Below are 13,193 nucleotides of genomic sequence, written 5' to 3' on the forward strand. Positions count from 1 at the left end.
AAGAAGAAGATTTCTTTATCCTTGAAACTGATGCTTCAAATAATTATTGGGGAGCAGTATTAAAGGTTAAAAAGAATCATAAAGAATATAAATGTGAAAAGTATTGTTCTCGTCCTGAGATACTTGCAGGTTATACATCAGGAACATTCAAAGAAATTGAAACGAGATATGATACGAACAGGAAAGAACTCATTGCTGTAAAAAGGGAAGTTCAAAAATATGAAGATTATTTATTACCAAAAAAATTCTTGATTAGAACTGATAATACTCAAGTTAAAACTTTTTTGAAAAATAATGTTGATCCATCTATTGCCAATAGATATATTATCAGGATACAAATTTGGTTTTCATACTTCAAATTTGATATTGAATACATAAAAGGAAAAACTAACTTTCTTCCTGATTATCTCAACAGGGATTGAATTAGAGCAACTAAGGACGAAAGTCCAAATACTTGAGATAAAAGTTTCCTATTTGGAAGCACAAATTCAAAATATCCAAGATAGCCTTCAAGGCAAAAATAAAACCCTTGAGGCAGAAGTAATTTGTACCAAGTCTAGTATTCCTTCACAAGGATCAGTAAATACTAGCGCTCTCCCCGAGGATAAAGGAAAAGAGAAGAAAGTAGTAGGAACCCCTTCACAGGGAATACTTAAACCTATTACTGGTAATAAAGATATCAAAATTCCCATTAGGGAAAATATTCAAAATATCAAAAGCAAAGGTAGCTCTTCACAGAGCCAAACACAAATCTAAACTTTCTATTGAAAGAATAGATCCAAAAAATATTGTCAAAATATGCATGAGGCAAAATTTCCCAAAAAAAGATAACCATGAAGAAGTCATATTTTTTATTGTTATTTTTAATGTTTTATCAGATTGATATCTGGAGATCAGAAAGTGGATGAAAACTCTCCACTATTCAAAATACAACAAGATAAACTTCTATCGAGGAGTACCAGCCAACTGGGTACGAAACTGTTTTGAGATAGGAAATATACCCTGTATATATCTCAGCAAAGATTTCAAAAAAATAGCCCAACTTTCGACCAACGTCAGGAAGGCTGTTAAAAGATATACTGAAATAGTCAAGACAACAAACATATACATCAAATTCCATTCAACAACTATGAGATGGGATCCCGTTCTTGAATATATACATCCATCATTCCATGTTATTAAAATGGGACTTACAAACCAACATTTTTTACCAACCAGTCAAAAGGTAGTTAAAAATAGATACCAAAATATTATAAATATGATGCCCTATAGAAGAGCAAAAGGGTACAAAGAAATATTTGAACATGTAACTCAAAAACATATACATCAAATTCCATTCAACAACTATGAGATGGGATCCCGTTCTTGAATATATACATCCATCATTCCATGTTATTAAAATGGGACTTACAAACCAACATTTTTTACCAACCAGTCAAAAGGTAGTTAAAAATAGATACCAAAATATTATAAATATGATGCCCTATAGAAGAGCAAAAGGGTACAAAGAAATATTTGAACATGTAACTCAAATTATTACTGAGAAAGAAAAAATATGGATTTATCCATCTGAAGACCATGTAATCTACTCCAATACAAGGATGGTTACGAAGGAAGAAGATATATGTTATCTTGACCAATTATTATCCGCAATTATCTCAAACCAAGTACATGGATCAGAAGATATGACGAAAAAACTATGCAAACTACTCTGAAATTACAATGACCACCATTGTGAATATTGAGTAGTAGAAGATATGAGTCAAGCATCTCTCAACAATGAAGAATTTCCTGTAGAATTCTTTGATTCGAAGATGAAAAAGTGATAGTGACAAAAGTGGCCTTTTATCACTACTTTAATAAAGAAATTTATTAAAGAAAAACTGTGACTACTAACAGACAGAAGATAGTGCAAGAAAGTCTCCATAATTGTGACCACTCACCTACTGGTTGTCATAAGTGGAATACAAAATCAAAGATAAGGCAGATAATTGCAAAAGAGAAGTCCACTTAGCAAGAAAATAATGGAGAAATCGGTGGAGATAAGGTTACTGAGTTGCCCAACAAAAGAAAGGAGGATATAGCTGTCAAGATAAAATTTTCAAAACCTTCTATGAAAGGAGGCAAGAAGAGAAAGTTGAGATATATCTTGAAACAACTTATCTCTAAAACACTCTGAGGAAACACATCTCAAATATTTTGCAATCTGTATATATACCACTTGTATTCAAAAATATTAGATAGTCCAAAGATAGCAAAACTTGTAATAAGGTAATCACTTATAAAGTTCTTCATAAGGTGAGTACCAAAGGTATGTAAATATAGATTGTAAGCACGTACTATTTCAATTTATGAATATTAAAGTAAAATTTGTTATGCTCAATAAAACTTTTATAAAAGAATTTCATTAAGTTTCTCATGATTCTTCGGCAGTACAGATAGAGATTTTCAAAGATTTTCAAAACGTTGATTTTGAATGAATGTAAGCAACGCCAAAGTACCCGTATTTGATGAATATTTTAGAGGGAAAAGACAGTTTTCTAACAAAATTGTAGTACTTTGTGTGTAAGTTATTTTTTAAAATTTCATTTCAAGTAAGAACTTAATTTTGAAAATAGTCTGAATAAAAGTGAAAATAGAAACTCTGAATACTGTGAGATAGCGTCCGTAAAGACACGACTAATTCTCTAAAATGAAAAATGCAACCTTAATTGAAAAGATTTCAAAATGAGAAGGATACATTTTATAAATAATAAAAGTAAGGATAAAATAATATTTCTAATGGTAATGGTAAAGGACATTATGAAAAATAAAATCAATATTACAGTCATTCAGAAGACTGTCCCACCTTTTCTATGCCTTTTCCATATACTGTTGGACTATCCAAAGTAAATATGACTCGTCAAAGTTGATATTTATTCAAGATATTTTTGCAGCAACTAGATATTTATGCGCTCACATCCTCCACGAGATCATTATCCATGTTGAAGAACAAAATTACGAATCTTACGGCATAGGCAGTTAATTCGTAAAAACCTCAATCTACTTTCATTAACGGAACTCTTGTAAATATTGATTTAAACAGATAGACAAAGTAAAACTGCGATTAAGATCTGAATAAAGACGGTACCAGGAAACAATAAACCCAAACAAACTACAATTGAAAATACTGATCAAACTACTGTAATCATAAGGACTTAGTTCCAGTTTCCATCAGAACCGCCCCCGCTTCGGTAGCCACGGTCACCACCCCCGTATCCACCACGACCACCACCCCCATAGCCATTGCCCCCGCCATAGCCTCCCTCACGGCGGCCATAGCCTCGGCCACCGCCACCGCCACCGCCACCGCCATAACCTCCCTCACGGTGGCCCCCACGGAATCCGCCACCTCCGCCGCCACTGCCGCGGGACTGTGCCTCGTTTACGGTTATATTACGGCCCTCAAGATCCTGGCCGTTCATCCCCTCGATGGCATCTCTCATTGACTGCTCGTCCTTGAAGGTAACGAATCCGAAACCCCTCGATCTTCCGGTCTCACGGTCATTCACGATCTGTTCCAAAAGACTAACAATTCAGTCAAATCTAAACAGATCTAGAGGTAATAACTAAAAACAGTTAAAACAACTATAAATAAAACTGAAAAGCAATTCGATCTTCATCCCTTTAGTGTAAAAGAGGAAGATGGAACGTACCATTTCAGGAGTAATAATAGTAACAGAAAAGTAACAGTAACATGAGTAACAGTTTAGAGGTCGACAAAACCGAATCGGATCGGATCCGATCTCTGCGACAAACAGACCTTGGAATCGACGACTACGCCGAATTGAGAGAAAGCTTGCTCTAGTGACTCGTTGCTAGTGGACCATGCGAGTCCACCGACAAAGCATCTATACTCAACATCTGCAGCAGCCATTGATGCAAATTCTTTTGCAGATGGAAAAACGAAAATGGGAGAAAAGAAAAAGACGGAAGAAAGCCCGCCTCAAAGAAAATGAGCGATAAAAGTGGGTGGGGGAAAGGAGTGTTTATATAGACGTGCGAGGCTAGGGTTTAGATAGGGGTTTGCAAAGGTAAGGGAATAAGGATGTGCTCATTGAGCTTCTTGGTTTTAGGTTAGGATTGGCTGTGAGCGTAGATATTTTAACTTTTATAAAAAATTACAACTTCAGTCCTCCAAACCTTTTCATATAAAGCAAATGGATCTCCAATTAATTTTCATCTTCTTTAAGGCCCTGTATGATTGCACGAAATTTTTCATGGAACTTGGAATTCGAATTCCAACTTTCACTTTTTGTCTGTTTGATTGATAAAATTTTTCAGGGAATTGATTTTTCATGAATTTCTAGGTACAACACCTTAAAGCGTGATTTTCCACCTTTTATTTTCCTAGGGTAGGTGATTTTTGGTTTTCCATCTTTTTTTTTTTTTAATTGTTGGAAATGGGAACAAATTTTAGGAACAATTGTAAAAGAAGATATTCCTGAAATTGACAATTTTCATGTAAAACAAAACCAAATGAACACCAAAATATAGATGATTTTTTGATCTTTTTTTTCCTTTTTTTTTTGGTTGGCAATGAAAACAAATTCTAGGAACAATAGTAGAAGTGGGTATCCTTTAAATTGACAATTTTCATATAAAATAAAGCCAAATGAACACCAAAAAAACACTTTTACTTCAACATTTTTCACGTGAAAAATTATACCAATCAAACACAATAATTTACAATTCCCATGAAAACAATTTCTAGATAATTCAATTACCTGGAATTCATTTTCTTTCCATCCAAATTTTATCTTCGCAATCAAACAAACCCTAAATTCCAAATGGAGGATAAGATCGATGTTTAGATCAAAAAATTATGAAGTTTGCACTCTATTTTACGTTCCACAACAAAAATAATTCTCTAGCGATTGATTTGCATCCCAATTTGGCACCCCAACATAAGATCATTATACAACTTGAATTCAAAAATAGTCAAATCAAGAAAATTCACGTAATATAAATTACATAATTTAAATATCTTATCACACATGGAAGGTATTTATATGTCAATGTCAAAGTTTAGATATTACATGCTCAACTTCGCATAACTTGAAACAAGAAACAAGAACCAACACAACAATGTAAGCTCCTGTTTGTTTAGATAAAAATTATTATTTGGTAATTTTTTTTTTTCTTTTTTAAATGAGTTTTAAGAAATGGAACCAAAACATGGGCTAAAACAAAGCTGTGAAGTATCTGTACGGCTGTAACTGTAGGCCTATACAGCTAAGCCCAAATCTTTTTGAAAACCCATTGGATCAAGGGACACAGCTCAATCTGTGGAATTGAAAGGTCGGCTTTATCTGCCCCTAGTCCAGTTTTTGGGCCTCTAGTAGTCTACGAGGAGGCCGAAGACCCTTCCAGTTTCAGCATCACTATTTTAGATTATCCTTAGTTGAACTTTCCCCTCTAACGTCTGTTTGGTGAATATTAAAATTTATAATCTAATTCAAAATTAACAATTAATTTTAACCATATTTAATGGGATCTCCAATTTTTTTTAATCACATGTTTCATCAACCTTTATCAAAATCTATTAAAAATTTTATTTTAATCTTCATCGTACAAGAACCTAAACTTATTTCAAAAACCTTACTTCTTGAACCTTCTAATGCACTTAAATCATGACATCACTCCACCTTCTATTTTCTTTAGCTTTAGCCACATTATAGAAATGGATATTTTGGAAATAGGAAGGACAGCAATTTAGCCCGTTGGGCCCCCATTTATTCTCCATTAAATTATAATTTATTTTTTCCTCTCTTTTTATCAATTACACATTTTTTAATAAAATAATATTACACGCAAATTCAAAAAAAAAATCCTTCTTTTTAACCATACATTTTCGAAAAATTATTATTCCTCTCATTATAATAGGACCAAACATACGAAAAAAAATATTTTATTTTTATTTCAAGTATATAATGCATTTAAATTTAGAATAAAGATACATCCATCGATTTATAAGAGACTCTAATGTAAAACCTTCCGTATTAAATAAAAAATTGGAAAGATTAGTGATTGTTGGTACTTCTAATCATAAAATAATTACACAAAGAGCAAAAAAAAAAAAAAAAAATTATATCTCTAATGACACTTCATTTATTAATCTTGAAATTATCTATAAACAAGCAAATAAAAGTCAAATCATGGATCTGACAACTGGTTCATGATCCCACGCTTATTTGCCACCAACAAGTCTAACAATTTTCATAATTATATACAGAGAAAAATAATAATAATTCTATCAGTATACTTTATTAAAGTAGTTCAATATAATATTATTATAAGAGTCGGACGATGTCATAATCTAGTATAACTGATGATCATCTGTCTTGTGTTTTAGCAGTTGAGACGTTCAAATTTTTTAATTAATGGGGTATTTGAATCACATTATTTTGGTAATAATGTATTCTTGAATAATGTATTGATGAGAAATGTGTTGTTAAAAAATAAGGAAACATTTTTGATTTGCGTGTAATATTATTTTATTGAAAAATGTGTGGTTGAAATGATGTCAAATGACTGTTTAAGAATATATTTTTTTTTTAATAATTTGGTTCAAACAGACCCTGAAAGACTTATGTATAATCTTTCATTCGAATTCGAACGTTCAACTCGAATTTGAAAAATATAATAATCATTAGAATATGAATTTTTTTTAATTTGTTCAAAAGCAAATTGCCAGAATATGAACTGAAAAGTAGTAGAAGTGAAGGATCTGTGAACTGGATCAGATTTGGGAAATTAAAAATAACAAAATAATATTACTCAATCATGCTGTATAGCAAAGGGTATCTACACACGTGTTTGTATTTATATATTATATGTGACAGCCAACTTGTAAAATATGTGTACATTGCTAGAGCCAGAGGCATTAACGGGTGCGAATTGGAAGGAAATCAAGGTAAATATTAAGGTGATAATAATATATTTTTTTAAGAAAATATTAACATATTAATTATGTTGAGAAATACTTTATAAAAGAATAATTAATTATATCCACCCCCACAAAATTATTTCTTACGCCACATTTTAATAGCACTTAAGAAATTTTTTAATTTTTTTAATTTTTATAATACTTATGCCCGTAAGGATTTTTCAAGTCATTCTTATCCTCAACTTTTCATTAGTCAACACATTTTATATTTAATAACAATTTTACGTCCAAAAGTCTAATGAAATGGTGTAAAACAACTTATTTTCCCATCATATATTGAAAAATAAATAAATAAAAATGCGTAAAAGATATTTTTTCCTTGTTTCAAGGTATGAAAACAAATTAATTTGATATGAATCATCATTCAAGACAAGAAGTATTAATTAATGAAAGGTTGTAAATAAAATTTCGATGAAAATGGTTGAATGAATAATTTCTATGATGAATAAAGATTGAAGAGTTTAATTGCAATTAAAATGAAGTATAACAAATAAAAATTGTTGTGTCAATATAATCATCCTTTTTGTAAAACTACCACTTTTTTTAGTTTGATAATGTTAACAAAGTTTACGGCCATATTGATACATTTGCAGATTACTGGTCAAAGTTGAACGTGTATTGCACGTTATTCTAAAATACTTCATAAATGATATAAAAGTAATATTTGGTACCAATTTGTTAGCGAATTTGATGAGTCTTGACAAATTAAAAATAAAATAAAATTTAGCATAGAAATTTAAGAAAAGAAAATTGTACTCTCAAAACTCAATTTTTTTTATACAAATTTTTGTAATGATGAAATAATATAAATGAGCAATCTTTTTATATTATATTTGAGACATGAAAATTAATTGTTAATACATAAATTTAAACATTCATTAAAATTTCTAGATATATGAATATGAATAAATTCATCCATAATAACTCTAGACTCACGTAATTTAAGATTCATCAAGTGAAAATACATTAAATATATGTTAATGTGAATGTTAGTTAATTGAGAATTAATAACACAAATTTCATAGATGACAATAACTATGTAGTATTTATTACATATCGAAAAACGAAAAGTAAGGTATTAAAAATAATTGAATTGTAGGAGGGTTAAAATCGTCCAAAAAATGATTATCCATTGATGTGATATTTTAATATTATTAATTAATATATCTTTGTAGATTATAGATTAGTGTAACTACTATTTAAGAACCTTTGAATTGTGCTTTCATAACATTTTTTCTCATCAGATAAAAAACTTTAATAATATAAATTCAATTTTATCCCACATCCAAGTTATGTCCGAAAGACCTCCACTCTACATCTCAATACCAATCATTCAATCCCGTCTCGTGATAAAGTGGGTAGATATTTGAACAAATCCATTATTTAGTGATGATCATTATGGGGGAAAAACAAAAATTCTTCTTTGATCTTGAGTCACCCTACGTCTTATTTATTTTTTGTCTAAGACCCTCAATTTGTTTAAGCTATCCCCAGCACCCTACATATTTCCCACTTCCACCTTAACCTGGTTCTTGCTATAGAGGCGTGAGCGGATGTATGCAATAGAAGTCGTAATGATATGGTCAAGTTCATAGCAGAGTGTTCAGTGAACTAAAATATTTGATGAATTGCGCTAATACATAAGAAAATTAAAAAAAAAAAAATCAACATTTTTGTTTGCTCCCCTAAATACGCCCTACTTGAGTCCACGAGGAGTTTGTTAGCACAATTTTACTTATTTTCAAAATGAAGAAGTAGGCGCGTCAATAGTATAGGTTTAAAGCGATGAATTTGAATGCTTATTATTATTATTATTTTAAATTTAAAATGAAACGAACAATTATCTTTTTACCAACTCCCTATAGAGCAAGTGGCAGGTCCATATTCAAATGTGAAATTATGTTGAAAGACAGTTTTCTAATAACATGCACTGAAACCCAATGAAAGTGAAAAGATTCTTTGAATTTGATCAAGTTTGTGGAATTAAAAATATAAGAGAACATAGTGTCCTCAAGCGTGCCATATAGCAAGTAGATGTAAATGCCCACTTAAGGATGAAAAACGAATAAAATACACTATTGCTCAATTATATTTTTAACGGCCGACTTTGTTAAAAAAATTAATATAATTCTTTATGCATTGTAGGGAGTGTTTTCAACAAGATTTTCACATATTTTAAAAGTTCTAAATTTAGGTGTCGCTAAATAAGATTTTAGGGTGCATCTGATTATCAATGTTTTCTATAAAAAAAAATGTGTTTTTTCACTTAAATTCCAACTTTTGTGCAGTTTGATTGACATTTTTTCCATTAAAAATATTTTCTTATTTTTGGTCATGTGATCATATTTTTTTTCAAAATCAAGGGAAATATTTCTTTAGGGGGATTATGATTTTATTTTCGGGATTATGATTTTATTTTTCAAGGAATCTCTTTCTCTCACATCAATCTACCAATAAAAAATGAAAAAGTATAATTATTTTAATTGAAAACTAAATCAATCAAACACATTTAATTAATAATTTTCCTACAAATAAGTTATGGGCAATTGAATTGTTTAGAATTTATTTTATCTTCATCCAAATTTCATGTTCATTTAATGAATTTTAATGAAATCCTTTAAATTTTACGTATTTTCATTAATTCTTCTCTATCAACTCATATGTGGCAGATAAATGCTAAAGTAGATAAGTCGATTTTCAACCGGCGACCATTTGGATTAAAAAAGCTCTTCTTCGTCTTTTTCAGCCCCCCGCTCATGCTGATCTTGATTGTGCTTTCCAAGAAAGACAAACACTAGCTTTATAAGTCCTACTTAAAATTGAAATACTCCTCCCAAGCATAGTGGCACGAGTGGTAAGGAGTCTTGGTCGCAAGTCAACCTAGGGCCTTGTGCTGTTCTCTACCCTCCCATTCTTCAACATATAGGCTTATGGGGCAGATGCTCTCACATTCATCACATGTCCATCAGGATCTGTAACTCCGTTTTCTGGTCTATTGAGGTGCCCTTATGTACTATCTTTCGATCACTTGGTTTAGTTCTTGCAACAACAAAAAAAGCAATGAGCATTTCTTCCAACAATGGTACAGTCTGGAATGCTCACGGAATTCAAAGCTAGGACAATAAAGGTCAAACATCATACATGATTAGTGGATGTATAAAGAGTTCATTAACAGCGAGATTTTTAAAAGATATAGATAGATTTTAAGCTTAAAAATGCCTATAACAAAATCTTTAAAATTTCACCATTTTAAATGAGATTTTTTATGGAATTTGAGGGAATATATTAAAATTTATAATTTTTTAAAATCAATCAAAATTTTAGTTGATTACACCCCGTAATTTATAATCAATGCATGATTTTATATTTAATAATGTGTGTGTTGCAAATTAGCAATAGCAATGAAAGTTGATCTTGTTAATTGTGCGGGTTTTTCAAATAATTATAAAGAAGCACAAAATGTATATATTCCGTAAAATTTATTTGTAGGCCGGTTTCAAGTTATTAGCATTGAAATTTCCCACAAAATGTGTTATTAATTTATTGTAAAAAATTTATAATGTTTACCTCAAATAAAGTCGAAGTACGGACTGTCGCGTAATAATCAAAACCAAATTAAATTTTTTTTTTTTTTGGTCAAATGAATATAATAATTCTTCAAATTTAAGAAGGTAGAAAAGAACCTAAAATCTTAATATTATTCACTTCCATATCTTAAGCCTTCATTTGGGCTTCATTTTAATGGAAATTTTGAAGAAAATAAATTTTGAAATAGTCTTTTGTTGGAGAATGTGGTTAAAAAATAAGGAATAATTTTCAATTGATGTGTAATATTATCTTATAAAGTATGTTTAGTTGAAAATGAATTTTAAAAAAATGAGGCCAAACATACGTATTCAGCTAAATTTTAAAATGAGTTTTTGTAGCCAATGAGATACTGGTCAAAACTAGAATAGGTCAAATTTGATAATTTTAGAACTCAAATATTCCATAATAAAGCCCCCTATCCCGACTTGGGGGACAGGGTTGAAGACAGTGGTGCCCCTATCCCCCAGCCGAGACAGGGAGCAAGGCTGAATATTTCAATTACACTATCATATTCATTTTTCATTATTGAAATTTTAAATGGTATAAATGTCTATAATCAATTTTAATACTTTAATTTCTGATTTGACTCCAATTCGTAGTTGACACACTTTTTTGGATATGTGCCCGATCGATCAAAACGTGGCTATTTAATATTACTGATGCTAAACAGAGTAGCCGAATTGACATTACATGATAAATACTATCAAGTGAGTCTCATTATCATTCATTTAATTGTCAATCAAACTAATGCTCTAGCACTAACAATATCACTAAGATCACTTCACTTCATGCCCACTACCATTTTAACGCTAGAGATTAATATTTACTTTCGCGTTTGGTTTAGTTTAAAAATTAGATTAAAAATTTAACGAAAAAATCAACAATGAATTTTAACCACAAATTCTCTCTATTTTCATCAAAATCTATTAAAAAATTTAATTTTTATCTAAATCAAACTTGGACTAAATTTAGGACATCTTCAATGCTTACCCCCAAAACACTAAAATACACAAAAAATGGTGCAAAACACCTCCAATGTAACATCAAACTTTGCACCATTTTGCACCAAAATGCTGCAAGTGTCAAAATCATTTTTATCCTTGATTTTCCTTTTCAAATAAATTGATTAACGGTATTTATGTCATTTGTGCTATATATTTTTTAACATAATAAATTATTATTATTATTATCAGAGAAATGCTATTTGGTAAGGGTCATTTGCACGGACCTTGGCCAAATAACATTTCTCTATATTATTATTATTATTATTATTATTATTATTATTATTATTATTTGCATTTAAAATGTAAGCAATAATAATTGATAAATTAATTAAAAGAAGAAAAAAATTTAAAATATAACAAACATGATTTATTAATGAATTCAATATTTTCCGTAATTTAACGTAATTCATTTAGTAATTTATGCATTCATAAAATAATTAAATAAATAGTATTTCAAATAAATATATTATAAAGAATAAAAAGGGAAAGAAAATTGTTAAATACTGTTTATTTGGTGTAATAGTTGGAGACGAATTTTAATTTGGTGCAAGATTTAGTGCAAAATTTGGCGCAATGCTAAAAATAGCCTTAGGCCCAATTTTACACTGTTGTTGTGAACAGAACCTTATTTTGCACTATAATTTTTATCATAAATGTTTTCTTTAAGAAGATCTGATACTAAATAACAAGTAATTACTTAATTTTCATTCAAGAAAATTGTGTATTAAATTGAATATTTAACAGCATAAATATAAAGTGTTCGTACTAAATATATATTATATATCTTCTAATTTTTTTTCATATCCTACAAAATCTATTGTAGTAATTTCTAAAATATAATTTAACAAATTTTAAATTGACATATATTTGATTGGGTACAGTCGAGACTCGAGAGTATAATTTTACTTGTTGATGATTAATGTATGGTGAAAAAAAGTATTCTTTTTTTTTTTTTTCGCCTCCCGGGGCACATCCAAGTTGGCAAAGGACGGGCATTGCGGGGCTCGCAATCCCAGCGTGGGGAGTTCAATTCCTGGTTGGAGCAGCTAAGTGATGTAATAACCATTCTTGGTTGGAGCAGCTTGGTGATATAATAATCATGGAGGAAGGCTCCCTTGGGGCCAGGAGTATAAAGGATGCACGGACCCTGGTCAACTTGGGCATATACCGCGATTTACCTCCACTAGTCACTAAGGGGCCGGGGGCTAGGGGTCCAGGATTTAGTCCGGCGAAGCTGGGACACCTGGGTTATCAAAAAAAAAAAAAGTATTCTTTTTCCATATATTAATATTTGTATTTGATTTGGACATTATTATATTAAAATAGTAAAAATAATATTGTAAATATAAAGATTAATTTCTATCAAGCACACAATTAGGCACGTTAACTTCAATTATTATAATATTATTGACCAGCAAACAATTTCATTAGTGTTTACACCGCCCACATAGAAATATCAAAGTTTGATTGTTCAAAGTTCAAACATCAAAATAACCATCAGAGTTCAGACGCCATTTCTATATAGTTTTTTTGACTTTCTTTAAAAATACTTAAATATTTATTTACTTAATTTTCTACAACATTATTATTTGATATATATATATATATATATA

At 30.2% G+C, this 13,193-nt stretch overlaps 1 protein-coding gene across 1 annotated transcript; it reads right to left on the reverse strand.

Annotated features, from left to right (window-relative positions):
- Positions 1–3,021: 3,021 nt before the first annotated feature.
- Positions 3,022–4,060, reverse strand: LOC111410549 (glycine-rich RNA-binding protein GRP1A-like). Its single transcript, XM_023040955.1, has 2 exons — positions 3,803–4,060; positions 3,022–3,554 (listed from the first exon to the last, which is right to left on the reverse strand). The coding sequence occupies exons 1-2, from the start codon at positions 3,914–3,916 to the stop codon at positions 3,198–3,200; spliced, it is 471 nt and encodes a 156-aa protein (XP_022896723.1). The 5' UTR covers positions 3,917–4,060; the 3' UTR covers positions 3,022–3,197.
- Between the last annotated feature and the right edge of the window lie 9,133 nt (positions 4,061–13,193).

Source organism: Olea europaea, chromosome 15, assembly GCF_002742605.1.
Source record: "Olea europaea var. sylvestris chromosome 15, O_europaea_v1, whole genome shotgun sequence".
In the NCBI taxonomy this organism is placed as follows: Eukaryota; Viridiplantae; Streptophyta; class Magnoliopsida; order Lamiales; family Oleaceae; genus Olea; species Olea europaea.